The sequence below is a fragment of the Phoca vitulina genome, unplaced genomic scaffold (assembly GCF_004348235.1).
Source record: "Phoca vitulina isolate PV1807 unplaced genomic scaffold, GSC_HSeal_1.0 scaffold64, whole genome shotgun sequence".
NCBI lineage: Eukaryota > Metazoa > Chordata > Mammalia > Carnivora > Phocidae > Phoca > Phoca vitulina.
The window spans coordinates 3370103-3398086 of NW_022589767.1; the positions used below are offsets into that span (position 1 = coordinate 3370103).

Below are 27984 nucleotides of genomic sequence, written 5' to 3' on the forward strand. Positions count from 1 at the left end.
GCTCTATCTAGGTCTAACATTTAGCCTCTTGTGATACTGAAATCTACAAAAGTCAAGGATAGACCATCCAAATGCATTTCATATAAAACCACAATGTCTCACTAAATCGGTACGGATAAATCATTAACTTTTTTTCGTATATGGAAGTCGTAAAGTTAAAGAACAACAACGACAACAAAAAACTCCTAAGGACAGGGTAGTTTATATACGTTTATATTTCTCTCCAATCGTTTTCATAGTTTATGATTCATTCGATTTCAGTTGTTACCAGTAACTGCCTCAACACCTCTGTCCTAGCATGCTTAGCAAGAGAGTCTTGTTTTTTATAGTCCTTCCATTCTGTCTCTCCTCTTTTAGTTCTCTGCACTTTCTAGGGAATGATTTGACATAACTTTGTATACTGAAAGTTATTTCTGATTTGTTCAGTCTATCTCCAGATCAGCCTTAGAATACAGGTCATTGCTTCACGGGATCTAGCCCAATAATTTTTAACGATGCTCTGTAGGACTTTAGCATTCGACAAAGAGGTTGCTCAATGTATGATCTGGAGGGCCAAACCAGGAGCCCTTTTGTCCCCAGATTAATCACAGTCACAAATATAAAACAAATCCCACATATAAAACAAATAGACAACAACTTTTCTGAATATTGAGAATTACTAAGTTTCCAGAAGACTTGATTACAATGACCATGTTCTCTGAGGATGTTCAGAATAAAGACTAGTAACAGCCAGTACTCCAGCCAAGAAGAGTAACCAGGCCCATGACACAGAAGCACCTCAGAGGGAGGAGGAGGGATCCCTAAAGGATCCTCAGGCGGAAGCAGTCCAGGCATTTAACTTTGCCTTCCTTACTCTGATGGTGTCTTCCTCCAGATGTGTAATCAATAATGACATTCAACCTGACCTTTGAAAGAGCCCAAATTAGAAAACATGTTGTCTGCAACCAGTTTTCATGTCATTACCCAAATGTGCTAAACCTTACTACAAGACCAGCTCTGGAGTCCTGCCTAAGAGATAGAAAAGCAAATTGGCAAAGGAAAAATTGCTGTTTGCAATGACAGATTCAGGCCCTGCAGTCTCAGTAACAAGAGGAAAGCTATTATACATACGCCATAAAATCTTGCACTTTATCCACGATGGAAGGTTTCTTAATCAGCTGTGGGTAGAGGTTAATGAAGTGGTCATACATGTGTCTGAAACAGAAGAAAATGGTTACATTTCTATTTTTCTTCATAGAGTAGTCCATCATAGCAGATTATACAATTTTTTGGACTAACTATAAAGTCCCCCTATTGCAAACCTGTCCTATCTTTTTTTTTTCTTTAAAGATTTTATTTATTTATTTGATAGAGAGAGAGAGAATGAGAGCACAAGCAGAGGGGAGTGGGAGAGGGAGAAGCAGCCTCCCTGTTAAGCAGGGAGCCTGATGCCGGACTCTATCCCAGGACTCTGGGATCACGACCTGAGCTGAAGGCAGATGCTTAACCAACTGAGCTACCCAACCCCCACCAGATATAGATTTAGTAATGAATAATGTACAGTACTACTTAGGTTTCTGAACAAAACGTAAACAAGATCATACTATCACTCTAACATTTAATTCTCTCACCACAACGTATGTTATCATCTGCAGTTTAAATTTATTATTTTCATCTGCTGATAGTATTCCATGGTATTACTACATAAGAATTCATGCATGCAACCTCAAACATTGTTGTAAATGTCTCTTCTTACATATTTGCATGTTCTTCTGGAATATATTTAGCATATATAAAAGTAGAATTGTGGGGTTGAATAGCCTATATTATCTATAGTTACTAGATATTGCCAAGTTGTTGTTCATAGGGATTGTACCCATTTATATTCCCACCAGCTACGGATTAGACTTCTCCTGCCTCCATAGCCTCACCAACACTTGGTATAATCACACTTTTTAATTTTTGACAATTTAGATGGTTTCTCATTATTTTAATTTTCTTCCCCCCCCCCCCCCCGATTATTGGCTATTTGGGATTCTTTATTTTAAAACTTACTTTTAAAATAAATAAATAAATAAATAAATAAATAAATAAATAAATAAAACTTACTTAAAAAAATAAATGTGGGGGCACCTGGGTGGCTCAGTAGATTCAGTGTCTGACTTCGGCTCAGGTCATGATCTTGGGATTCTGGGATGGTGCCCCGTGTCTGGTTCTCCGCTCAGGGGGAGAATCTACTTCCCCTCTCCCTCTTTCTCTGCCCCTCCCCCCCACTCATCCTCTCTCTCTCTCTCAAATGAATAAATAAAATCTTAAAAAAAAAATAAATGTGTTGGGGCACCTGGGTGGCTCAGTCAGTTATGTGTCCGACTGTTAATTTTGGCTCAGGTCATGATCTCAGGGTCGTGAGATCAAGCGCTGCAATGGGTTCTGTGCTTAGTGTGGAGTGTGCTTGAGATTCCCTCTCTCTCCCTCTGCCCTTGCCCTCACCCCCCCATCCCCACTCACATGAGTTCTCTTGCTCTCTCAAATAAATAAATTAATAAATAAATTAATTAATTAATTTAATTAAATGTGTCTCATGCTGTAAACATTTTTTAATTGATATAATTAACATATAACATTGTGTAAGTTTAAGGTGTATAATGTGTTGATTTGATACATTTATAGATTACAATATAATTACCACTGTAGCATTAGCTAACACTTCTATCACATCACAAAATTATTTTTTTTGTGTGGTGAGAACAATTAAGATCTAGTTTTGTAACAACTTTAACATTTATAATACAGTATTGTTGACTATAATCACTACATTGTGCAATAGATCTCCAGGACTCATTTATCTACTAGTTACAAATTTGTACCCTTAAACATCTCCCCAATTAATTGATGAAAATAATCCATTTATATTTATTTTGATTTAATATGTTTGTGTATGTACAATCTTTTCTGTTTTCCATTTACCGTTTCTTTCTTTGTCCCCCTTTTTATGTTTCCCTTGTTTAGATAACAGTTTCATTATCCTTCTTTTTACTTCTGCTAATGTAAAAGCTGTAAAATCTATTTCTATTCTTTTAGTGATTATCATTAATTTTTAGAAACATTCATAACTATGAATTTCCTTATAAAGTCTAAATTAATTTTATATTTCTCTCCTCCTTCAAACATGATTCATATTTTAGCAAGTTTTAACTGACCATTGACACCCCCATCATAGTATTGTTCAAAGATTTAGTTTTATTTTTTTAATTAAAATTTTTCTATTAAAATATCTTTTTAACTTTTACAATCAAATTTTATTAACTTCTTTGTTTCTTGTATTAACTATTGCTCCTTATATCCCAAAATTTCCCTCCTGCTATTTTTGTTAATGTACACACTATTATAGTTTAATAGAAGTCTGTGGGTGGTAAAACATTTTAATTTATGTATATGAAAATATCCTTATTTTGCCCTTGCTCTTAGATGATTTAAATGGTTATAGAATTTGGGTTTAGTTATTTTCCTGTAGTACTTTTAAAATATTATTTTCATATCATCTGGTTTTATTGTTGCTGATGAGAAATGTGTTGCCAATCTAGCTGAGATTCCTTTGTAGTCAATGTCTTTTCTTTCTAATAGCTTTTTTTTTTTTAAGATTTTATTTATTTGACAGAGAGAGACACAGCGAGAGAGGGAACACAAGCAGGGGGAGTGGGAGAGGGAGAAGCAGGCTTCCCACTGAGCAGGGTGCCTGATGCGGGGCTCAATCCCAGAACCCTAGGATCATGACCTGAGCCGAAGGCAGACACTTAACAACTGAGCCACCGAGGGGCCCCTCTAATAGCTTTTTTAAAAAAGATTTTATTTATTTATTTGTCAGAGAGAGAGAGAACTCACAAGCATGGAGAGTGGCAGGCAGAGGGAGAAGGAGGCTCCCCATTGAGCAAGGAGCCCAATGTGGTATTTGATCCCAGGGCCCTGGGATCATGACCTGAGCTGAAGGCAGATGCTTAACTGAAGGCAGACGTCCCTCTTTCTAATGGCTTTTAAGATTATTTATCCCTGGCATCTCTGGGTGGCTCAGTCGGTTAAGTGTCTGACTCTTGATTTTGGCTCAGGTCATGATCTCAGGGTTGTGAGACTGAGCCCCGTGTTGGGCTCCACACTGGGCATGAAGCCTGCTTGAGATTCTCTCTCTCCCTCTCCCTTTGCCCCTCCCCCCCAAAAAACATTTTTTTATAAGATTATTTATCCCCAATTTTCTGTAGTTTCACCCACAATGTTGTAGCAACTTAATAGATGTGTCTTCTGACTAACGACTCATGTGTTTGTAAATGTTGATAAATTCTCAACTATTACCCTGTCAACTATTGCTTAGCTGCAATTTCCTCCAGTCACTTTTTCTGGGATTCCTAATAGATGTATGTTGGAGTTTCTTAATCAAACTGCTCTATCTAATAGCAGGTCTCTCATTATTTTTACCCTTTATCTCTTTGGGAAATGTTTTATGTAAACTCCTCAATACTAATTTCTGATTCAGATTTTTTCTCTGATTGTGTCAAGTTCAGGGTTTGCCCATTTATCATTTTTTTAAAATTTCCATAACTTTCATTTATAATATTTCACAGTTTCTTTAAAAGTCTACCTGTCCTCTTATTTATTCCTTTTTTGTTTCATAAATTCTTCAAGTTTTACATCATTTATAACTAAGAGTGTCTTAGGCATATTTAAAGCCTTTATTAAACCCTTCTATGAAATTAATCTGGAGTGTATTCATGATATTATTGTTGATTTTGTTGACTGTTTTTCTTTCTTTCTTTCTTTTTTTAAAGATTTTATTTATTTATTTATTTATTTATTTATTTATTTATTTATTTGACAGAGAGAGACACAGTGAGAGAGGGAACACAAGCAGGGGGAGTGGGAGAGGGAGAAGCAGGCTTCCCACCAAACAGGGAGCCCGATGTGGGGCTCGATCCCAGGACGCTGGGATCATGACCCAAGCCCAAGTCAGGTGCTTAACAACTGAGCCACCCAGGCGCCCCTTGTTGACTGTTTTACTTAGCAGTCAATTTCTTTGTGTATTTTGGAACTTTGGTATGCAAGCATTTCAAGTTATTTGTTTATATTCTCATATTCTCTCTCTCTTTTTTTCTCTCTCCCTACCTCCACCACCCTCCTCTCACTTTTCCCTAAATGACTGCATCTGACTCTGTGAAAACCAGGTCTTATAGTGGCTTTTTGGGGACTTCTTTCCTATGGGGATATTGCAGATATATCTGTAATTGAACCAGCACATGGATGATTTGGTTCTTGTTGGCCCACCCCCCCCCCCCCCCCCAATCGTAAGCTCATGGTTTCTTATAATCTGTACACTAGGATGCACATCAGTATAAATTATTCTGTGGCCTCTTAATTTTATAAACTGTCAAAAGTATCGAGGTTACTTCAGTTCAGCCTCGACTCAGCTCACTCAAGTCCTGAGGCCTTCACCCATCAGCGGGGATGGCTGTCTCTGCCTGTTTCATGCCAAGAGCCCAGCAGATCCACAATTCATCACTGTTTTCTATACTATTTCTGGCTCAAAAGATGTTTAATCTTGTTTTGGGACCCACTGTATTACTATAATGCTTTCTATATATTTTATCTACCTTTTGCTATAAGTTTGGAGCAATGCTCTCTGGACGGAAAATTTAACTAAGGTCCTAGTTCTGGTTTTTATTTGATGCTTTTTACTGACTGAGGAAGGTTGGCATTGTAAACAGGAGGTGGTGACTCAGATTCCAAGAACAGGAATTCGGCTCGCTATACTTTGGAACTTCAGATATCATTTATCTAGTAATTTCCAGAACTAAAACTGATAAAATGAGAATAGTTCTATTGCCAGTTAGGTAAACAACATTAAAATCCTTTGAAATCTTTTATGATCCTTGAATTCAATAAATTCACTTCATGAGAGCTTTTCCTTCAAATTATTTCTAAATCTTTTTTAAAACTGAGTTATCCCATTTAACTTTTGTTCACATATTTTTTCATGGTGCCACATTTATATTATTAAGATCATCACGTTTCTCTATCTACCACCTCTAAAAAGGAGGGAGAGAACAGCAATAAAGCTAGACAGGTCTGTGGGTGACAAGAAAGGGACCCTCTGCCTGGGCTCATACTCCAGGTGAATGGAATACAGAAACTCCCTATGAGTTTGATGACATGATTTAGTTGCTTGGGGAGGAAACAACCCATAGTTTGCCAACCCATGGCTTCATGGAGAAGTGGAGATGGCTGCTGGGGCTGTCTGGGCTCATGAGCCTTGCATTCCTCAGTGAGCTCTGGGGAGCAGTCAGACATTTTTTTTTTTGTATGGCCTGACAGGGAATAAGTGGACATTGGACCAGCTGGGGGCAGAAGACTACTTACACTTGTGGTGACGACTGCCAACTCAGATGGCACTGATTATATAGCTGGAGACCAGGGACACCAAGAAACCTCATCAGATGTCACACAGGGAAACATCCAAGCTAAAGACTGAACAAGATTGTTCCAATTCGGTGGATGCCGGAGAAGGACAAAGGACAACCACTGATTAAACATCTCCCCTCCCTCCAAGGTGCAGCAGTAATACCAGTCCATGCTGAGAAAAAGGGTTTGGAAGAGGAGTGAAACATTCTGAATTGACTCAGTTTAAATAATAAGTTATTTGTTTGTATAGAAATGGCTATGGTAACATGTTCTGCCATCAGGAGTTTCTTAAAAGGTTTTATATAAAAACAAAGTTCTATTTTGGAAAAAATAGTTTGTAAGCTATAGACCCACAAGGCTCGTTCAGGTAAAGAAACAAAAAAGGTCTTCATAATTCTTACCCAAAGTCTTCATCACTGTACACTGCCTACTCTCCATCCAGAGTTCTAGATCCTCTCAATTTTTTCAGTCTATTTCAAAATAGAGCTAGGTTTCTCAACTGGAGTGATTTTTTCCTCCACAGGGCATTTGACGATGTCTGTAGGCATTTTTGGTTGTCACACTAGGGGGTGTGTGGGGGGCAAGGTGCTGCTGGCATCTAGTGGGTAGAGGTCAGGGATGCTGCTAAACACCCTGCAATGCACAGGACAGCCCCCACAACAAAGAATTATTTGACCCAAAATGTCAATAGGGCCGAGGCTGAGACACTTCGAAACAGAGGGACATGAATCTTGACTTGGGGGTGGTTGCTGAAGATGTCCACATAACAATAGACAGGACAGATGGAGGTATAGATGGGTAACTGGGTTGGAATCATGGAGCATTTATTTCTCTTTTTTGGTTGGGGGTGGGGGGACCAGATTTTTCTATTCTGACATTCAGAGCAGGGGAAGAGACACCTCCACCTTGGATAACAGATCCTGCCCCATTCAGGAGCCCTGAGGACTACAGTCCACTTTCCTCAGGTTGAGGCCCTTCTCTGATCCCTGGGTCTGGGATTCTACACTTTTGTGTGGTAGAGCAATAGAGGACAGCAGTTAAGGGTAGAGACTTTGAATTCTGAGTTCAAAGGTTGACTTCACTACTTCTAGGTGGCATGACCATAAGCAAGCTGCCCAACTTCTCCGTGCTTCCAAATTCTCATCACACAGAGCCAACACTAGGATCCACCTCACGGATGTGTTATGTTGATTCCAGCTCTGTGGTGTGTAAAGTCAGTAAGTTTCCTCCTAAGCTGGCCGAGACTTTGCTTACCTTTACGTCTCTCACATGCATGCGCATGTGAGAATCATGAAGACACACATACTCCCACCCTACCCTGAGTCTCTTTGCATCACGTTAATACCATATCATTTAGCACCTGTTAGGAGCTGTCTTCTACTCTTTTCTACTTGCTTTAACTTTCTGGCCCTGAGACCATAACAAGCTCCTCTAGAATTTCCTGTAGCAATGAAGCCAACTGCTTGCATACATGTATATGCGCATTGAAACTCTAGCTCGACAACCTGGTCCCTGCTTACTAGCTTTGTGACTTTCGGCTTGTTACTTAACTCCTCTGTGCTCAAGTGTTCACGTCAATAATAATGGGAATAATAATATGTACATCACAGTGTTGTGGAGTAAGTAATTTAACTTGTAAAATGCTTTGCACAGTGTCTGGCCCATTTTAAATGCCATATAAGAGCTAGTCATCGCCATCACTGTCATCATCATCAGGAGGAGCACCTTGTATTCATGGGAAGGTCCAAATAATTACTAGTTCTTGGGCCATTTGATATATTTGAGGATGGGAATGTGTCTCACTTTGCTTTGCCTACCGTCTTGAGTGGGAAGCATGTTGCGTTTCTAGCATCGAAGGAGCAACGGGGGGCTGTGGAAGAGATTCTTGAGGTATTTCTTGGGAGGAGGCCAGAAACAAAAGGGACCACCTTTGACTAACTTCCTCTACTTGTGCCATAATCTTGCTAGAACCTCCTTTCATCCTAGTTTTACCAACTGTTGTGTCAACAATCAACTTAAATGGAGTTCTCTTTGAAGAATGTGCTCAGGAGCTAACCCACCCCCTGCCTTTCTCCCCCTCCCCAGAGCCTGGCACAAGGCAGTGTAACATGTGTTTGCTGCAGTGAATTGGCTCGCTCCAACTAGAGAATTCCAGAGGAGATATTTCAGCCACTGCCTCAGCCACACACGGGCTCAGCCACTTTATTAAAAACTGGAGCAGACCTGGTACCCACACCCTCATCATCATTCTTTGCAGAAAGGTTTCATGACTCATTTTACTAAGACCCATCTAGGACTATTTATCAGCTTTTATATCATTAGTAAGACATGAGCCAGCCCATCAAGTTAAAAAACTAAGGAAGAAACTCCATTTGGCCATGGTTGCTAGACACTGCATTACATGGAAATATGTACCTCACACTTTTGGTTCATCCTTAAAGAACTGGAACAGCACAGGATTCAATTAAACCTAATCAGCAATGTAATTAAGTAACTGCTGGGGGCAGAAGCGCTGTGCCAGGTGTCTGGGGTATATAAAGATGAATAAGATAGGGATCTGCCCCCAAAGCACTAACAGATGGTGGAGGGGAGAGAAGGAGCTCAATCCAGTGGGAATGGAATGGGAGAATGCTTTGAGGAGCTAGCATGTGAGATGGGTCTTGCTGGGCTGAGCAGTATTTCAATTGCTGGAGATGGGGGAGGCAGCATCTGGCTCTCAGAGAACGCAGTGCTAAGAGTTGCTGGAAAGGGATGTGTGACAGGTTGACGGGGCAGCATGGGAGAGCTCAGGAGCCCACCTGGAAGGAATGTTTGCATGGAAATGGCAGTGTCTTGCAGGGAGCAGCTCCTCAGGAGATGGGCGCGGGCGGGAGAGCATGAGGAAGGGCAAGACAGTGAGAGAAGCCCCTGGAAACGTCTAGAGCTGCCTCCACGATGTGGCCCGGCTAGACCTGCTGCTTCCACTCTACCCCCTGGGATAACGGTGCAGCGGCAGGACTGTAGATGGCCTGGGACGTCGTGAGAAAGTACAGAGGGCTGTCTGCAGAGTGTTTGTAAGAGTTCAAGGGAGCAACCAATTACTGAACACTTCAAATGAAATGATGGAGGATTTCAGGATATTTCTTTGTTTTCATTTGGCCTCGCAAGTATGTCATAGGTTGGAAAGAGCAAATTATTTCCTCCAAGGTAGTTAAACCAAGCTCTTTATCACAGTATCTCAACTGTTCTTACCACAATACCCAACCTCGCACACACTTCTCTCCCCTCAAGGTTCTGGAGAATATAAGGAATGTCACTCCATTTTAAATGTGGTGATGTGGGAAGAACATGGCAGCCCTAAACTTCCCACAGCTCTTGGCAGCTGCCTGAGCAACTTTGCAAGCTGAAAGGAGAACAAGGTGCATACCTGGGTGGCCAGTTGGTTCAGCTTGGGACTCCTGGCTTCAGCTCAGGGCATGATCTCAGGGTTGTGAGGTTGAGGCCCTCGTGAGGCTCTGCGCTCAGCACCGAGTCTGCATGAGATTCTCTCCCATCTGCCCCTCCCCCTGCTTGCGTGCGCACACATCCACTCTCTCTCTCAGATAAATAAATAAATCTTAAAAAAAAAAAGGAAAACAAGAAAAGGTGGCTCTTTCTTTTGGTCTTTGGCATAAATTCACCTTCTCAAACCAGGCTCAGCTGCTCTTTTTTTTTTTTTTTTTAAGATTTTATTTATTTATTTGACAGAGAGAGCAGGAGAGCACAGGCAGGGGGAGTGGCAGAGGGAGAGGGAGAAGCAGACTCCCCGCTGAGCAGGGAGCCCGATGTGGGGCTCAATCCCAGGACTCCGGGATTATGACCTGAGCCCAAGCACCCCCGCAGATGCTCTTGCTCCAAAGCTGTGTCTTGGTAAGTGGAATCACACCTTGCAAACACCTCCAAGTAACAGTCTCCAGGAATATAGATTTTAGATTGAAAAACTGATGTCTGTGTATGAAGATGCTATTGCTTCTCAGACAGTTGCCCATGTGTAGCTGAAAACAAACACAAACAAAACCCTTGCCTGTGACTTGTAGTCCTCCTCCTCTGTTGGTTTGTAACTCTAGCCACAGCTTCCAGAGGGTCGGCAGTTTAAGCTCCTCTGCTTTGCTTCAGAGAATGCCGAATAGCTCTGCTCAGAGGCAGCCACCCTGCCTCTCACAGCTCGGTCAGGAGTGTCGGTGGGCTGCACGGCTGTGTGGCCAACTGCAGCAGGTCTTTGGAGGTGCCTGCAGTCTGGGAGTTGCAATCCTGTGAATCCTTCCAGTATGCCCTCTGTTCTGTCTCCCTCCTGGAGCTCTTATCACTGGGAGCCCAGATTCCCCATTCCATCTCGCAGATCTCCTTCCTTCAAAATGAGCTCTTGGGCATCAGAATATATGACAAGCCTTCTCCTGGACCATAGGGAGGAAATCGATGGCCTCCTCTCTGCTTCTCTCTTCTCCAGCCCATTGCCAGGGATGTTCTAAGCATGCTGGCTCACATCGCACTATTGTGAGCTTCGAGCTAGGCACAGAGTAAGTCCTTTCAATGCAAGCTGGGAAATCTTCCCTATTTATTTGACTTTTCAGGCATGTGATTAGAATGACAGCCTCTTAAGAGGTGCTCATGGGAAATGTCTTTCTAACGATAGTTTTGGTTGCAATGCTTCCTTTTCCTCTTTTTGGTTCTGTTCTCCTTCCTTCCTCCCTTGCTCCCTTCCTCTTTTCCCTTTTTACCCTCTCCTCCTTCTCTTTCTCTTTTTCTTTCTCTTTCTTCTTCAAATATACAAATACCTGACTTCTCTCTTCCATCCAGCCCCTTTGGCTCTTTGTCACGGTTCTTCCTGATCACCAACATCTTCTGTTCCATGAGATCTATCAAAGCCTCTGCAGGGCAGAGGTCCTCTCAAGACTCTTGGTACTGCATCTATGGGAAGCCCATCCTTGGAGCAGGTGATATCCTTGAACTGTCATAATGAATACAAAACAGAGACGCTGTCTTTCAAATTCAAGAAACCTCTGAGCGCTCTACGATTGAAATGAAGAATGACAACTGCTGAATGGGCAGGCTTCCATCCAAAGCCTTCCAGGATACGGCCCCCATCTACGTTTTTAAACCTGTTGCCCTCTGCCTAATCAATGGAGCCTCTACTCCTCTCTCGCTCATTTGTAAATGCAACTTACTCATTTCAGACTCACTGCCTTTTTTCAGTACTTGGTTCTGTTTCCTTCTGCCCAGAATTATTTTCTTCCTCTTCCCAGCCAAGCCGAATGTTCTCACCCATCAATCACCAGACCCACCACTCACTCCTTCCACAAGGCCTTCTTTGACTTCTGGCCCATGAGGTGCCTTCCTTTTGGACTGTTGTAGTATTTATGATTCAAGTCCTCTTTCCAGGCTGTTCTCTGCAGCAGAAATGTTCCCAAGAAGAGTCTGCCAACTTTTCCTTAATGATCCAGTATTCACTGAGGTTACTAGACCCACCTCTTCCTCACTCCTGATCATTTGCTCACAGGGGCTGCTACTGGCCTGAAGGGAGGGAAGACTCAGTTGCCAGATCCTCAAAATGGGTCACAATATGCAGGAAGTTGTTTTTATTTATTTATTTATTCTTATTTTTTTGTGAGAGAGAGCATGCAAGTGGGTGGTGGGGGGAGGGGCACAGGGAGAGGGAGAGAGAATCTAAAGCAGGCTCCGCACCCAGCACAGAGCCCAAAAAAAGAGGGCTCGATCTCACGACCCTGAGACCATGACCTGACCCAAAAGCAAGAGTTGGACGCTCAACTGACTAGGCCCCCCAGGTACCCCAGGAAGTTGTTTTCATCTTAAAAGACTCACACATGTTGAATTTTCTTTGAAAGGAGTGGGCAAATATGCAGAGTAAACAAACAAAAAAACCCAGTTACTGAATAATAGCTAACTGTTTTCCTTTTAAGAAATAAAATTTAAGTAATTTTACTCTAATACAGAAGTATTTAAAAAGTCGCTAATAGGGCGCCTGGGTGGCTCAGTCAGTTAAGCATCTGCCTGTGGCTCAGGTCATGATCCTGGAGTCCAGGGATTTAGTCCCACATCGGGCTCCCGGCTCAGCGGGGAGTTTGCTTCTCCCTCTGCCTTTCACCCTGATTGTGCTCTCTCGCTCGCTTTCTCTCTCTCAAATAAATAAATAAAATCTTTAAAAAAAAAAAAGTTACTAATAGAATTGATATTAACCCGTATTTCTATGGATCTTCTTCGTCAATGGATAAAGGTACTCAAGGATAGATGAATGCTTTATATTAAGAATAAGGGTAAAATGATAAAGTTATCCCTAGAAGTGAGATGTTAAAATCTATGTTTTCCTGAGACATAAGAATATCAGACATTCCACCTTCGTCAGAAGCCTTCTGGCAAATTCCCTAAAGCTCCTGTTGTGATACCCGTACCCACAGAAGACATGCTCATTCTTACCGCAGTCTCAGATTAGAGCTGCTCCCTCAAATCACAGTTTCCCTTAAAGGCCCATTATGTATAGCACTCATGATAACCTAATGTATTTATAGCCACACAATTTCAGCCCAAATTATTTCTCTAAACTTGCAACTCAATTTAAATAATGCAATCAGAACTAGTAGATACACAGTAAATATAGATTTGTAGAGAAGGATGAAATGTTCAGATTATATGTTATATATATTTATATTTATATAAATTACAGTTTTAAACATTTTTTTTCATTTTTCATTTTTCATTTTTTTGTGCAGAGAGGGGCAAAGGGAGAGGGAGAGAGAATCTTAAGCAGGCTCCACGCCCAGCACAGAGCCTGACAGGGTGCTCAATCTCATGACCCTGAGATTGTGTCTTGAGCCAAAATCAAGAATTGGACGCTTAACCAACTGAGCCACCCAAGCGCCCCTAAACATGTTTTCAAAATCTTAATCCATTTATCAAGTTTTATACATCTCTGAGTAGTATACCATTAAGGGGACCTGTATGGTAGAGTAACAAAAATTTGGTATAAAAAGAAAAACAGGAATTTCTAGTTCATTAAAAAAGATATCAGAACACAAGAACTAGTTATTCAACATTTGATATAATCTCCAGCACTTAGAAACAAATTAAGATCGGCACTGCACTTAATAAGGTGCCTTACAAAGGTGGTAACAGCACACAATAGGGTTTGGTTAAACTGCCCTCAAGCGTCTAGGTCACAGATAATAAAAGAAAAAAGCCAAATCATCAAGACAGTTTTTATATCAAAGAAAGGATGAGGCTTGATTAAATGGGTTGCAAGCTTCTTAAAGAGCTTATCTCAGAAAAGGATGTGTCCTGATTGCATTATTATTAACTACATCCTTGTTATTTTCATAAGACACGGGAAAGATGTAAGAATTAAGTAACAATAGAACTGGAAGGACTGTTTATATTAGACATCAGGATTTCAATTTAAAATCTTTGCCCACTTGAAAGTATTGTTTTAAGACTGTTGAAAAAAATGCTCTTACATTTTAAATTTAAGGAATCCTCTGTGTTTTGTGTTTCTCAGTCACTCCACCCATCATTTTCTTTCTACCAGACAATAAATGGCTAGTAGGATAAAATGGCTTAGCTGTATTTTAAAACAGTTTCACAAAAAGAAAGATTTTAAGTGCCACGAGAATGGAAGAATGCCACAGTTGGGGGCTTTGTTCCTTCCAAAGCAGGTACTGATTGGAGGTGAAAATGGGATTCTGATCATGTTTCTATCCTATGAGAGGGACCTCAGCTACTTTCCAGTTCTAATGTCCAATGTCAGGAAGACAAAGCCACTGGTGGACAAAGAAAGGGACAGAGTTGCCTGGTAGTTCTCCACCACGACTGAAGACTGAAGTACTTACGGGGCAGTGAGGTAACCCTCCAAAAAGCCAGCCACAAACATGGTGATCTCATTGCTCAGGGTCTGAGAACCATACCCCGCTCTGATCTCCAGGATGCCCCAGCCTGTGGTTTTCATAGAGTCATTGTAAAAGCCATAGGCGTCCCCATTCCTGTCCAGTACTTTTTTGACTTGCACTGTCTTTTCAGCAGGCATCCAGTACGCGGTTGCATAGTAGACTTCTGGAAGAAAAGAAGAAGCAATGATAATAGGATGCCATTTAACTGATTTGCTGATGCATTTTTTTTCCCATGTAACCAACAATTGCAACACATTTGCTTTTAAAGAATTCCATTCTATTAGAAGTGGGAAATCTGCCACTATACTTTGTCCTTGTTATTAAGTCGGGAAAAACCAGAGCCTGATCAAGGGGGATAAGCTCAGAGCACAGTGAACTAGGTCAAAGGTAGGGGGAGGTAATTAGAGCATCACAGAGGTGGGTCTAAATGCTTCATCCTTAGAGATGGGATTCTGGGCAAGGCCAGAGCTGGAGCGCTTGCCCAGCTCTTACTTCAACCAAGGATAGGGTTCATGTACCTGGTCTGTAACATTTTTGATCCCCAAGTCAGTTGGACCAAAGCATCCATATTCTCAGGCATCTTATCCTATCTCTCTTGCCTCATTCTTCACACATGACATTATATTCCTATTTTGCAGAAAAAAACTCACCTGTGAGCCTCTCAAGTTCTTGATAATTTTGTGAATTCATCCTTACAAATCCTATAGCCATCTCTCTCTTCTGGTTCACCTCAATCCTCTACCCATGCTATGGATTGACTCCTCTCACTTTCCTTGGGAACTTTGTTCCATCCTGTGTCTTGTTCCTGTACCCTAATGCTCTCTTCCTGCAGTGGCCCCCCTGCTTTAGTGTACTGACATGCTCCATTGTCTCGTGGCTAAGGGCAAACCAACCACAGAAGCTCTCTCTGGATCCTGGGACCAGATTTGGCCATTGCCAGAATCTCTCTCTCCTCTCATGAAATTATTACAAATATTATAAGGCACGCTGTGTCAGGGGCTCAGCTAGGTACTGGTGAGAGAGCTGTGATATGACTGGCCCATTTCCAGGCCTCATCCTTTTGAAAGAGGAACACACACACCACTTCCTCAGCTTCCTCCTGTCAGCCTGCTGCAGCTGGTATCCATGCTCACCCTGCTACTGACACTGTTCTTCTTGGGTCACTAATAACATCCTTGAATCCTATTGTCACATGAACTGCTGAGAGCATTTGACCCTGATGACCACTTGTTCTTAAAGCTCTTTCCATGGCTCAACATGAATCTCCTGAATCTCCTCCTCTGCCTGCTTTCTTCCTCATTGTCCCCATGGGTTCCTCTTTACCTTGTATACCCAACAGCACACTTGATAACACCACTTGGATGATTCCATAAGCCAAAGAAATTCCAAATACCCAAAAGAGAACTCCTATTCTCTCCCACCCATCCTCCACCTTCTGCTTTCTATCTCTGTGATCTTTCCACCTGAGACCCAAGCCCATCCAGGCTCCCTCTCTCTCCTGCAAACTCATGTTGAATCAAAGCCTCCTGAGCATCTCTCCTCCAGTCTCTACCTCTGTAGTTCTACCTTTCTATGCCACTTCCGGTATCACAACTAACCTTAACTGTAACACAGGCCTTTTTCAAGGTTCCTTTGACCTGTAATTCATTCTTCATACTCTGCCAGAGTGACCTTCCTAAAATGCAAAACTGATTTGTTTACTTGCCTACCAAAATCTTCAATGACTTCAATTTCCTAGAAATAAAATTCTTCAGCTTACACTCTTGGCCTTCATGATCTGCTTTCTGCCTACCCCATGCAGCTTCATCCGCCTCCCCATGCACTTGGTGATCTGGAAGCCATTCTATACCACTCTCCAACCTGCCATGAGCTGGTTCGACACCTCTGACTTTGCATATGCTATTTCCTCTGCCCAAGAGTTTCTCTCTTGTTAACCACGTAGCTATCTCAAAATTGCTACTTAAAACTCAGGAAGCAGCACCCAATTTGTGAGGGCTGACTTGCTCTACAAGCTCAATATAACTTGCTTGTAGGTACATCTTCTTTGGGCCTATCACATTGTACTGTAACTCCCATGTCTTCAGCTGCTCCTAGCCTATGAGCTCCTGGAGGCCAAAGAATCAGCACTAGTATAGTGCCTAGCCTGTCACAGATACTCAGTAAGTATCTTAGGAAGATTTAGGAAGAAAGAGAGAGAAAAAAGGAAAAAAGAAATGGAGAAAGGAAGTGGTATGTGATACACACATACAAGTGGTATGTGATACATCTTGGCCTAAGAAACTACTGCACACTTGCTCGGGTTAAAGACCAACTTTACATTCAGGTCATCAAAGAGCTGGGAAGAGGCCAGAATGACTCGCAGGTTCTAGACTGAGACTCAGTGGATGGATGTTGTTGTATCATTTACTGAGAGAGGGAGCAGATGGGGTATAGGTCTGGGAGGGAATAGGAGTTTAATTTTGGACATACTCTATTTTCAGTGGTTAAGATACCAAAAAGTTCAGATAAAATGTTTATATATGGTTATCTGTTGTCAACATTAAAAATAGACCAACATTTTATTTTATTTTATTATTATTTTTTAAGATTTTATTTATTTATTTGACAGAGAGAGACACAGCAAGAGAGGGAACACAAGCAGGGGGAGTGGGAGAGGGAGAAGCTAGCTTCCTGCCGAGCAGGGAGCCCGATGTGGGGCTCGATCCCAGAACCCTGGGATCATGACCTGAGCCAAAGGCAGACGCTTAACGACTGAGCCACCCAGGCGCCCCTATTTTATTTTATTTTAGATGCAAAGATTGTCTATCAAATAAGTGCTAAAGGTATAATCTCAATACTAGAGTATCATAGCACCTTGTCCCAAGGGGGCTGGGTGATTAGCTGGGATTTGGTCAGGCTTAGAAGCTAAAGCTGATTATGGCTCTTAAAGAATGATCCTGAGCAGGAAAGTCCATTTACTTCTGAGCAAAGTCATGACCATAATGGTGGGCTTTCTTTAAAAATGGCTAAATGGAAATAATGATGTTCATAAACAGAGGTAGGTTCACAATACTTTAACAGACTTCCGGTGACAAATAATAGTCTAATTGTTAATAAAGCCAGTGGCCACAATTTGACAACTGTGGGTAGCATCCACAGAAACGTCCCTTCTTCCAAATTGATTTTGGATCACAGTGGCATAGCCTCAGCCTTTCCCCAGCTTTTTGCACACATTCTCTTCCACCTCACCTGCAGTGAGTCTTATAGGGAAGTGAAGAAAGCATGGCTGACTAGAAACCATAGTAGCTGCAAACTGCTGCAACAAGGTGTGGGGGCAGGGTCATGAACAGAAACTGTGGAGGGAAGAAGGACGGTGAACAGCCTTGTCGGGCTCTTTCCTTTCAGTTCTACCCACATGGCACGATTTTAGCTTTGTTCCCTTCTCCAAAATCTTGGCATTTCTCATTGAACACCATGGCCTTCCCTAACTTCACCTTCCCTTCCAACGGCCCCCTTTGCCACAAACCTTGGCTTGCTCTCCATCCAAGCAATCAAGGGCTGTGTTTTCACTGTTGTTGGCGCTACGTAATTTCCCGACCACAAATAATACTCTTCCGCAAATCGGTGCTTTTTTGACATCAGTGTGCCTCCAAGCGTTAAAAAAAAAAAAAAAAAAGCCCTTTTCCTTTCCCCTTAAGATAATTCAATGATAAAAATTTACTGCTAACAAACTGACCGATTTAGCAAGTGCTTTGTGAATTAAGCCAAAATCTGAGTTTCTTACTCCATCCCTAACTGAGGTCCTGCCTCCCTCAATGTTTTCTCCATGCATCGACTCCTTCTGGATTTCCTGGTACCATACTACTTTCTGATTTTCTTAAATCCTTTAATAGTTTAAGCTACTTCGCTTTTCTATTTAAAAAAAAAAAAAATCTCCATATCGGGAAGCAGATGTTGTGGAAAGCTTAACTGCAAAAAGGTAGAACAAGATCACATACTTCAAATCCCACTCTAGCTTTATATACACTCTGTGAAGGCAGAGCCGGGTCCTGCTTACTGCTGTACATCCCGGGAGTGCAGTACCCGGCACAGTACTGTTTCTGGGATGAGTCTAGTTTAATTGAGTGTGTTCTAATGAAAGTGAAGTTTATCAGAACATTCACAGAAGTTGATCTAAAATAACTCAAGTCATTATATCTTCAAGCTCAGGGAAGGGGCTGAAGGGATGGGTCAGATGCCCAATGGGCAAAATGCCATGTCCCCCTAGACTTGTGAAAAGGGAAATAAGATTTAAAAATCTTTAACAGCAACATCTTCAAAATCAACACACTTGATAGATATCTGTTGAATGAATGGGAACGTTACTTTATAAAAACAGAGTATTTTTCTTGTGTAGACAAAGATGGAAGAAGCCTCCTCATTGTTATATTTCTCTCGACATAAAAACCCAAACGCCCGAATTAAATTTATTTACTTGTGTATTCTAATATTTTCTCTGAATTGTTTTTAGTCGGGAAAAAAAAAATCCTAACCCTGTCTTAGAATTTGTAAAATAGTCGTAAGTGGTCTAAATCACTGTCTCCCATATCTGGAGCCTATTTTTCCGGGCACTTTATTCATGATAGAGTAAATGATTTTTAACCTGGAGCAATGTAATTTTACCTAATATATTCAGTAAGTTAGATAGAGAAAAAGAGGAAGAAACCTGAGTGGGCAGACACAGAATATGTGAGAGAAAATATTTTAAAAATTAAGACTGCAACTTAATCTATTCAGATTGAGTTTCGCTGACACTTCTCTGATCTTTTTTTTTTTTTAAAGATTTTATTTATTTATTTGACAGAGAGAGAAAGAGAGCGCACAAGCATGGGGAGCGGAAGGCAGAGGGAGAGGGAAAAGCAGGCTCCCCGCTGAGCAAGGAGCTCGATGCAGGGCTCGATCCCAGGACCCCGGGATCATGACTGAGCCGAAGGCAGTCGCTTAGCCAACTGAGCCACCCAGGCGCCCCTCACTTCTCTGATCCTGATCCTTGAATTGCATTTCTTTTTTTTTTTAAGATTTTATTTATTTATTTATTTAATTGACAGAGACAGAGAGAGACAGAGAGAGAACACAAGCAGGGGGAGTGGGAGGGGGAGAAGCAGGCTTCCCGCCAAGCAGGGAGCCTGATGCGGGGCTCAATCCCAGGACCCTGGGATCATGACCTGAGCCGAAGGCAGTCATTTAACAAACTGAGCCACCCAGGTGCCCCTGCATTTCTCTTTTATGTCCACCGAACAAAATGTCTCCGTATCTCTCAGTGTACCTTGGCGTTCCACTTCCTTCTTGGAAAGGGCTTGGTAAATTGATATCTGGTGTTTGGATTTGCTTTGACTCTTCAGCAGAGTCACTAAGAAAATAACTGATTCATGATAAACAACCTCCAGGAAGCAACATTCTAAGGGTTTCAGTTCTCACTCCCAGCAGAAATCAGAGCCTAGGACTCTTGCTGAAAGGGGTATTATTCTGGGAACAAGGATGGGAGGTGGGGAAAGTGAAACAGGGAAGGAGGGAAAGCTAATTCAAAGGTGCAATCTGAGATGGCCCACACAAGGGTGCGGATAAGCCCTTGAGGACCCCATCCCAGGGATGGAAGGAGGAGCATTTAACTACCTGCATCCCTCCTGCGTTGGTCAAAAGTTGCCCTATGAGGGGTTAAAATCCCTCTTCCCAGGTTGGCAGGTGCTCCGGTGTGAAATGGTTATGATGTGGGAGAAGCCTGAGGTAGAAAGCAAGGCATCCCTGCAGGGTGGCTAGGGTGAGGGCCCTCACATTACAGACGCTGAAGCTCACATAGACAGCAGTGAGAGGATGTGAGGTGGGAGGCATACTGTGGCCAATATATTAGGTAAGTAGAAAGGGATGCCGCTTTAAAAAAAATAGCGTCACAGAAACAAAACGCTAATACAGAAAAATGCTGGAGATTTGCTTGGATCTGGAGTGATACCTTTCCTTCATCCCCTCGGAACGAACGATTCTGTCTGCACCGCTAGCTTCAATCAGTTCTTGCTAAAAGTCCTATCAACAGAAAGTCAACTTTGCTCCGTTCTCATTTGGTGCTCCTTGCTCACTCCTCATCCCCGTCACTCTTTAGTTATATGTCTTTGTACGTACGTGGTTCAAAAATTTAATTACAAGCTCCTTGAGAATCACGGGGAGGCATCTGTTCTTTCATTGTATCAACTCCTTTGGGCCGAATAGTGTTTTCTTGCCTACATCCCAAATTTTCACACCAGCTAGGAAGGAGACAGATCAGTATTGAGTCTATGTGTATTCGTTCTTGATTTCGGATTGTGGGTTCGAATTTTGCTATCTTGTGTTTGCAAATGCTGGTTTGAATAACTCGCCACTACCTCAGGTGCTAGGATGGTAACTCATTTGCAAGGCTAACTGACACATTTCAGAGCCAGCTCTAAATCAAGAGACTTTCACAATTTCCCATTGGAAGATTGTAACATGATATCTGTTGTTGGTGCAGACAGAGTTTCAAGTTCTAGATTAAAGTTTCCCCATATTTTCACTACCTCTCTTAGTTTCATCTTCTACCCCATTGAGTAAGTTCCTGTTTTGCAGTACTGCAAAAAAACAACATAAAAGCATTTATAAATTTTCTAGCTACATCTTAAAGTGCAATTTTCATGTGATTGTAAAATACAAGTTTTAGGAGCAACTGGAACTTACTCCATTAAAAAAAAAAAAAAGACAAAGCATAAATGCATTTTAAAAAACTTAAAATGTTGAACAAAATAAATCCTTTGAGAGTCATTCCATTTTTGGTGCTGCTACTTAACTTGCTATCTCAATAGTTAATGCTTGATAATTTAGAATAAAAAAAAAAAGATAACAGGTGACAAAAATTAAAATAATGCCTGAAAAAGTGTGAAAACAATAATTTCTGTTCTGCATGTCAGAAGTTCCAAGCTGAAGCTCACGTGATTTGCAGTTTATCTACTATGAAAAGTTTTTTTTAAATGCTCTACCTCAATTTAAAGACTGAAGGAGGATCCTTTAAATTTTCTTCTGGAGAAAGATTTTGATCTTTGCCATCAGATTCACATTTCTAGAAGGACTAGGAAACAAATTTTAACGATAAAGATGAATGGACACTTCCCCCAGAAATTGTTCTGGAACTTATCTTGTATACATTTTTATAAACAAACTGATAGAGGGAGAGCACGAGAAAATATTGGGGTTTACAGACAGCACTGACGTCTTTTGGGTCTGAAACGCTTAGACAATGGGGATGTGCTGTAGGAAGATTTAGTGGGGCTCAGAAAGACTGAGAAGAGTTGGGAAATGCTAAAGCGAGCATGATTGATAAAATTGCACTTAGAAAAATCAAGGTGATTTCAATCGATCAGTCGTGACCCAGGAAAGCGACCTAGGGCTCTGCTCACTGTTTCCTCAAGCACTGGCTTAACGTGCTGCTGTATACTCCAAATGCCTGCGATGCTGGGCCGTGATTAAGGAAAAATCCTGCTTTTATAACAAGTTATTACTTCACAGCACATAGATTATCATCTGCAGTTCTGGTTGCCTTATCCAAAGATCCGTGCTGCCTTTCCAGAGAAAAAGCAACTCCAATGGCCAATAATAACGGTCACTCAATTATACAGCCCCTACTGTATACGAGGCCCTGTTCCACACAACCACCTTAGGAGGCAGATACTACAATCCCCACATTCCAGATGAGGACCTGAGGTGTAGGGATAGTAGATAACTGGCTGAAGGTCACACAGTAAGTACTGGAGCCAGGATTCAAACACAAGCAGTCAGGCTCCATGCTTTCTGTTTCTGGAATTCCATACTACCTTTCTAGTATAGACTTCCAAAAATGAACTGCCACAGAAAGAATGAACTACCACCTCAAGTGAATTTGGAAATGAGAATGCCCTCCGAGTCAAAGGATCAACTGAGGAACAGCCTCCACCAAAGATCTACCAAGTCACCTTAAGGAGACTGAACAACTCCCAGGTCGGCAAACTCCTCCACAACCACATAAGGGTACTGGCCTATCCAAAGAGGCAATGTGTTAGTCTCCAGTGGGCACTGGTGAGCCATGGGAGCATGGAAAAAGCAGTGTCCCAGAGTCAAGGACCAGCTGTGCTAGGGAGCACTGTCCAGTATGAGCACCCAGAGGCTAAGTGAAGCATCAGTCCTCCTAGGAAGCAAATCAAGCAGGCCTCCAGCCTGAGAATCCCTGATGTGATCTATCTTGTGTGATTTGGTTACAAGAAAGTGGCTGGGGCAGGCTATGCAAATGTCCTGTCTACTAAAATTCATTATTGGTGTTTTGGTGAATAGACTTCCATGTATATCAGGGTGAATCAGCTTCTTTGTATCTGATTGGCTCTGGAGCACGGGAAGGAATGCATTTCTAGAATCTAGCCCTGCAAGTCCAGGGGCCAGATTTGGAACCAGTTTTCTCCAAGGCACATGGCACCTTGTAAGTCTCTGGGTAACCAACCCGTCTCTTTCCCTAGTGATGTGACTTCACGATACATACCACCAATAAAAATTATAGAAGACATCCTAAAAACAAATATGGGGCTTTCCAGTCTGGAAGGATAAAGGCAGTGCTATTATATGTCTGAAGTCCACACTAGTTTTAAAGACAGGTTGGGAGGAATGTGCAATTGTTGGCCAATATTTCTGGAAAATTGAAACTTCAAAGTAACCTTTAAAAATTAAAGAAGTTGTTTTTGGATTCATAGGTGCACACTGGTAGATACAAAGATCATTCCAGGGAGATGAAAATGCAATTCCTTTGGTGTGTGTTGGGTACCCGTTAAATTCAGAGTACGGAGCTGGGCACTTCAGAGAAAACATGACAAACAAGAAGTGGCAAAGGCCCTGTTCTCCGCCCGCATGTTGTTGGCAGTCTAGTAGAAGGGTAAAACAAGGAGCCAAAAGTTGCCCTGGAAAACAGGTTACTATGGGTGCAACAAAGGAGACAGAGCTCACGTCTGTTTGAAAGAGTGGCGTGGGCTTCACCAGCTGTTCCTCAAGGCCGTAAGAAGTCTTTTCTGGATTGCCCAGCCCCGTGCCATCAGGATCACCAGCCACAGAAATGCCCTCAGTCTTTGCCTTGACTCCTGACCACACTGGCCTGGCCTCAGCTGAGTATCTGGGGGAACTCAATTTAAGCAGTTGTTTCTTGCCAGGTGTTCTCTTCTTGAATGAACAGTGCCTCATCTTCAGAAAAACAGTATCTCCACCTCATTCCTCAGGCTGTCCCCTCCATCTAAGGAGCATTTAAAACAATCCATACAATCCGAAAGAACAGAAAAGTTAGAAGGGTTTCACTCAACATTCCAGACACAAAGAGCCATTTCCGTTTCAGGAGTACTTCCTAGCCCGTCCGGGGTATGTCTGAAGGAGCAGGCTCCCTGGGCTAAAAGGGTGGCCGGAAAGCCCCCTCCACAGGGCAGGCAAGGAACAGAATGTGCAGGTAAATCCAGAGTCAGGAGCCTAGGGGTGCATGCCTTCGGATGGATCCCAGAGGCCCAGGCAGTTTCAAAGACCGGAAAGATTTAAGAGTGGTAAGCGGGCAAGTTGCAAAAGCGAAGGCCTTGAAATCTGCTAATTGCGGTTACTTGTTGATGGCAGGTGGTGTAGTAAGAATCTGGACACTCATTTGGGAAGGGGTTCCCTCTACCGAACCCCACCCTCTTCTTGCACAAGGTCAGCACAGAAAAGGGCTGAGGAAGTAAAACAAACTTAATCCTCTCTTAAGATTACTGTTGAAGTCTTTCCACAAGTTTCTTTGGTTAATCTTGCTCTTATCCATTGGGAAGAAAACTGACAAATACGGGACTTTTTTTTTTTTTTTTTTTGTAGGGATAGAACCTGTTTTATAAAGAGGGGAGTAGTTAAGTAAATACCGTTTGGCAATTCAGCTCTGCCTTCACAATTTCTCTCAATTTCGAATGTTCTGTAGAATGGGGATAACAGTCCTGTTTTTTAGAGTTACAGTAAGCACTGTATGAAAAGCCCTTTAGCACGCTGCCTGGCCCTATCAAGCTGACAATACCAGGCTGCACTTATTTTAAACCAAACTCATTGGCAGTTAAGGGGGGAAAAAAACCAAACAAACTGACAGCCCTGAATCATCCCTCTATGATGTGAATAAATATATTTAGATGTCCTTTGGCTGCTCTTTTCCGACCAGCCGAGGCTCCGCAAGCCCAGAGTCGCGCCGGAGCGCACTGATTCGTTCGCCAAGAATTCTGGCCCACACTTAAGTTCGCAGCCGCACGGCCCCTGCCCCTCCCGGGGTGCGTCCCCGAGCTACGGCGGCGCGGGAGCGAGCCGGGTCCGTGCCGCCTCCCCCGCAGACGCGCGGCCCGCCGCGTCCACCCGGAACCCCGCCACCCGCCGGCGGTCCACCTGGCCGAGCCGGGGCGCGGGCGGGAGCGCACGGAGAGGCGGCGGCGGGCGCAGCGCGGGCCGGGCGGTCGCCGAGGGCCCCGTCTCTCTCCGGACTCGCCCTCCCCGGGTCGTGCGGGCACGCACGGCTCACCTGCCAGGCTCGGCGGCACCGCGGCGGCCACCAGGAGCAGCAGCGGCAGCAGCGGCGGCGGGGTGGGCGGCGCGGGCCGCGCGGGGCGCCCGTCCCGGCTGCGGGGGAGCATGGCGCGGCGGCCGCGACCTCCCCTGGGTTGGACGAGGCAGCTGTTGCTGGAGCGGCTCTCGAGCCGGCAGCGGGGCGCCGCGTCTCCGAGGTCCGGGCGTCCTTACTCTGCCATTAGCCCTGCGGGTTTGGGGCTTTTAGGGGCGAGGAAGCCTCACGTGGCCTTGGGAACAACCTTCGCCCCGCTGGCCAAGGCGGGTCCTTTCTGACCCTCTAGCACCCTGGGGGCTGGGCTGAGAAAGTTCCCCAGCTGCGCTTCTGCGATCCGGCGAGGACGCGTGCCACTTTCTCCGCGCTCGTCGGGCAGTTTTGCGGCCCCAGGTTTGAGCAAACCCGTTCGCGTCAACACAGCTAGCCTCTGTCGCCAGCGTCGGCCACTGGGCCACTTGTCTGTAGCGGCGGGGATGAGGCACCCTGAGCGGCGGTGACATGCATGCCCCTGCCTACGCGCAGCTCTGGTTCTTGGCCATTGTGCAGTGGGCTTCACGGGTCCCTTATCCCTCAGTGATTACTCTTCCTCCATCTCAGGCTGTGTAACCTAAATCCATTTGCTGTAGCCCAAGATTTCCGAGCCTTTGCTTTTCTCTTCATTGGCTGGAGCCACCACTAGACTGTGATTCAGACGGGGCTGAAACTAGATCTATTTCTGAGCCCCTGGGAAGTCCCCATTTCTGTGCTGGGCAGGTTGACATTGTGAAGTAGGCAAAACTATGCCTTGGGTGACATTGTGAAGTTGGCAGAGGGTGCCCTAGGTGACATTGTGAAGTAGGCCAAAGGCATTTTATTTTTTCAATAAGCATTTATTGAGCCCATCTCATGTGCCAGGTGCCAGGGATATGAAGACCATCAAGAGCATGACCTCCCGCAGGTGGGAAGGGACAGAGCCATATAAATAAACAGGTGCCCCATTAGTGCTGTCATAGAGCTATGATGAAGGTACAGTGTGGGAACCCAGGACGGGACCAGCCACTACTACAGAGCTGGGGGGCTAGGCACCCCACTCTTCTCTCCTGGTCTTTCTTCCAAGCTTAACTGAAGTGTCAAGGGGAGATGGAAAGGGAGGACGAGAAGCACTTTTCCTAGAGGGGGGAAGAGATTTATAATTGTTGGAAAAGATCTAGAACAATTACATCGAATCTCTGGGCAAATTGTTGAACACAAGTCCTAAGTCATCATTTTGTGTGGTGACAGCACCTATTACAGTGTCTGGATGATAATATCACTTAATGAATGAAGGAATTGAGGACATTGTAAAAACTGCACATTTTTCTTCAAGTTAGAAAATTAAAGTGAAGGAAAATCATGTTGGGAAGAGAGCTACATTAGGACATTCAAAGAAGTTGTGCCACCCCAGATATTTAAGTCATGCTACCTTCTACCATTACTAACCCTTCCAATCCAAGGAGCCAAGTGTTTGGATGTGAGCACATATATAAAAATACCTGATGTGAGCTATGAGGCACTCATTCATCTCTTATGTAGTCATCAAATATTTGTTGACTTCCATGTTCCAGACATAGAGTAATAAACAAGATGGACAAAGCCCCTGCTCTCACAAAGCTTGCATTCTAGTGGGGGAAGCAAATTATGCAAATAAACAAATTCATTTGATCAGGGTTTCTCACTCTCAGCATTGTGACATTTTGGCCCATACAATTCTTTGTTGTGGGGGATTGTCCTGTGCATCCACTGGCCGGTATCCACTAAACGCCAGTTATCACCCCTCCCTCCAAGTTGTGACTATTTTAAATGACTTCAGACACTACCCAATGTTCCCCTAAGGGGCAAAATTGTCCTCAGTTGAGAATCACTGGATTGGATGATGATAAATCTTGCCTTCTTTAAATTGGCACGGTTTACATATCTGGGAGGGAAATGAGCAGCAAAACTCACACCAAAGCTGAGGGGAGGAGGACCACAGAAGATGTGGACTATGAAATGGTTTTATCACTTTTCTAGTAGACATGTGTGGTTTGGGGCTACTTACCATCCATTCATTACCTTATTCCTGATACTACTTTTTCATGGATCTGGACTCTCCTGGTTTAGAAGTTTCAGTGAGCAAGGGAAGAAGCATGTTTCCACCAAGAGACACAATAGTAGTTTCATTGAATTGGAATTTGAAATTGCTGCCTGGTCTTCACTGGACTTCTTTGGGGGAAAAAAATGGGCATGAATAGGATTATAGTGCTGGTTAGAGTGATTGAGCTTGACAACGGAATGGAAATACAGCTACACAGTAGTAGGAGGGAGTGGTAGAAGGAGCTCAGGGAAGTTTCTGGTCTCACCATGGCCTACCAAAATGATTAATGAATGTGCTGTCCCCTCACCTAGGCAGCACCACCAGGGACTAAAGCTCTTCAGCCCAATAGATACACAACCCCAGCCAGGTGAGATGTTGGCCCCAGGCTATAGCTGGGTGACCAGTTATAGAAACAGAGACAGTGACCTCTGTATTTCTTTTCTTGCTGTAACATATCTATGATGGATTCAAAATGTTACAATTCCAGAACAAAATGTACATAATGTCAATTTATTTCTTTTTCAAAAGGTATACTTAGCATTCAAACACTTATCCACGGATGGTAGAGATTTTAGGATGTCAAATTTTAGATTACTCAGTCTCATTTGGGCTAAGTCCTTAGTATCTTTTGCCTCCTCCATATCCTTCTCCCATTTCCTTGACATTGATCTTGGTTTCAGGGGGCTTATGGATTGACCTGGTACTGGATAAGAGGCATCTACTCTGTGAGTCATCCTCTTGGCTTAGTGGTCTCCACTGACATGTGGTTTATCTCTTCTGGTCTTTTATCTGTGGTTCTTGGCCTTGGGTCTAGATTCTTTTTTTTTTTTTTTTTTTAGTTAGGGTCATACTAGCTACTATGACAAACTCCAAAAATTCTGTGGGTTAATACAACAGAAGTTTATGTCCGGCTCATATCTCTGTTCGATGTGGGAGTTCATAATATGTATGTGGCTTTCCTTCATTTAAAAATT

At 43.1% G+C, this 27984-nt stretch overlaps 1 protein-coding gene across 1 annotated transcript in view; it reads right to left on the minus strand.

Moving 5' to 3' along the window:
• Nucleotides 1–24988, minus strand: part of PLBD1 (phospholipase B domain containing 1) — a 53456-nt gene extending 28468 nt beyond the window's left edge. The window contains exons 1-3 of the mRNA XM_032391748.1: nucleotides 24877–24988; nucleotides 14280–14499; nucleotides 1111–1194 (exon numbers count right to left, since the gene is read on the minus strand). Coding sequence (XP_032247639.1) covers nucleotides 1111–1194; nucleotides 14280–14499; nucleotides 24877–24988 — 416 coding nt within the window. The remainder of the gene's footprint in view (nucleotides 1–1110; nucleotides 1195–14279; nucleotides 14500–24876) is intronic.
• Nucleotides 24989–27984: the final 2996 nt, after the last annotated feature.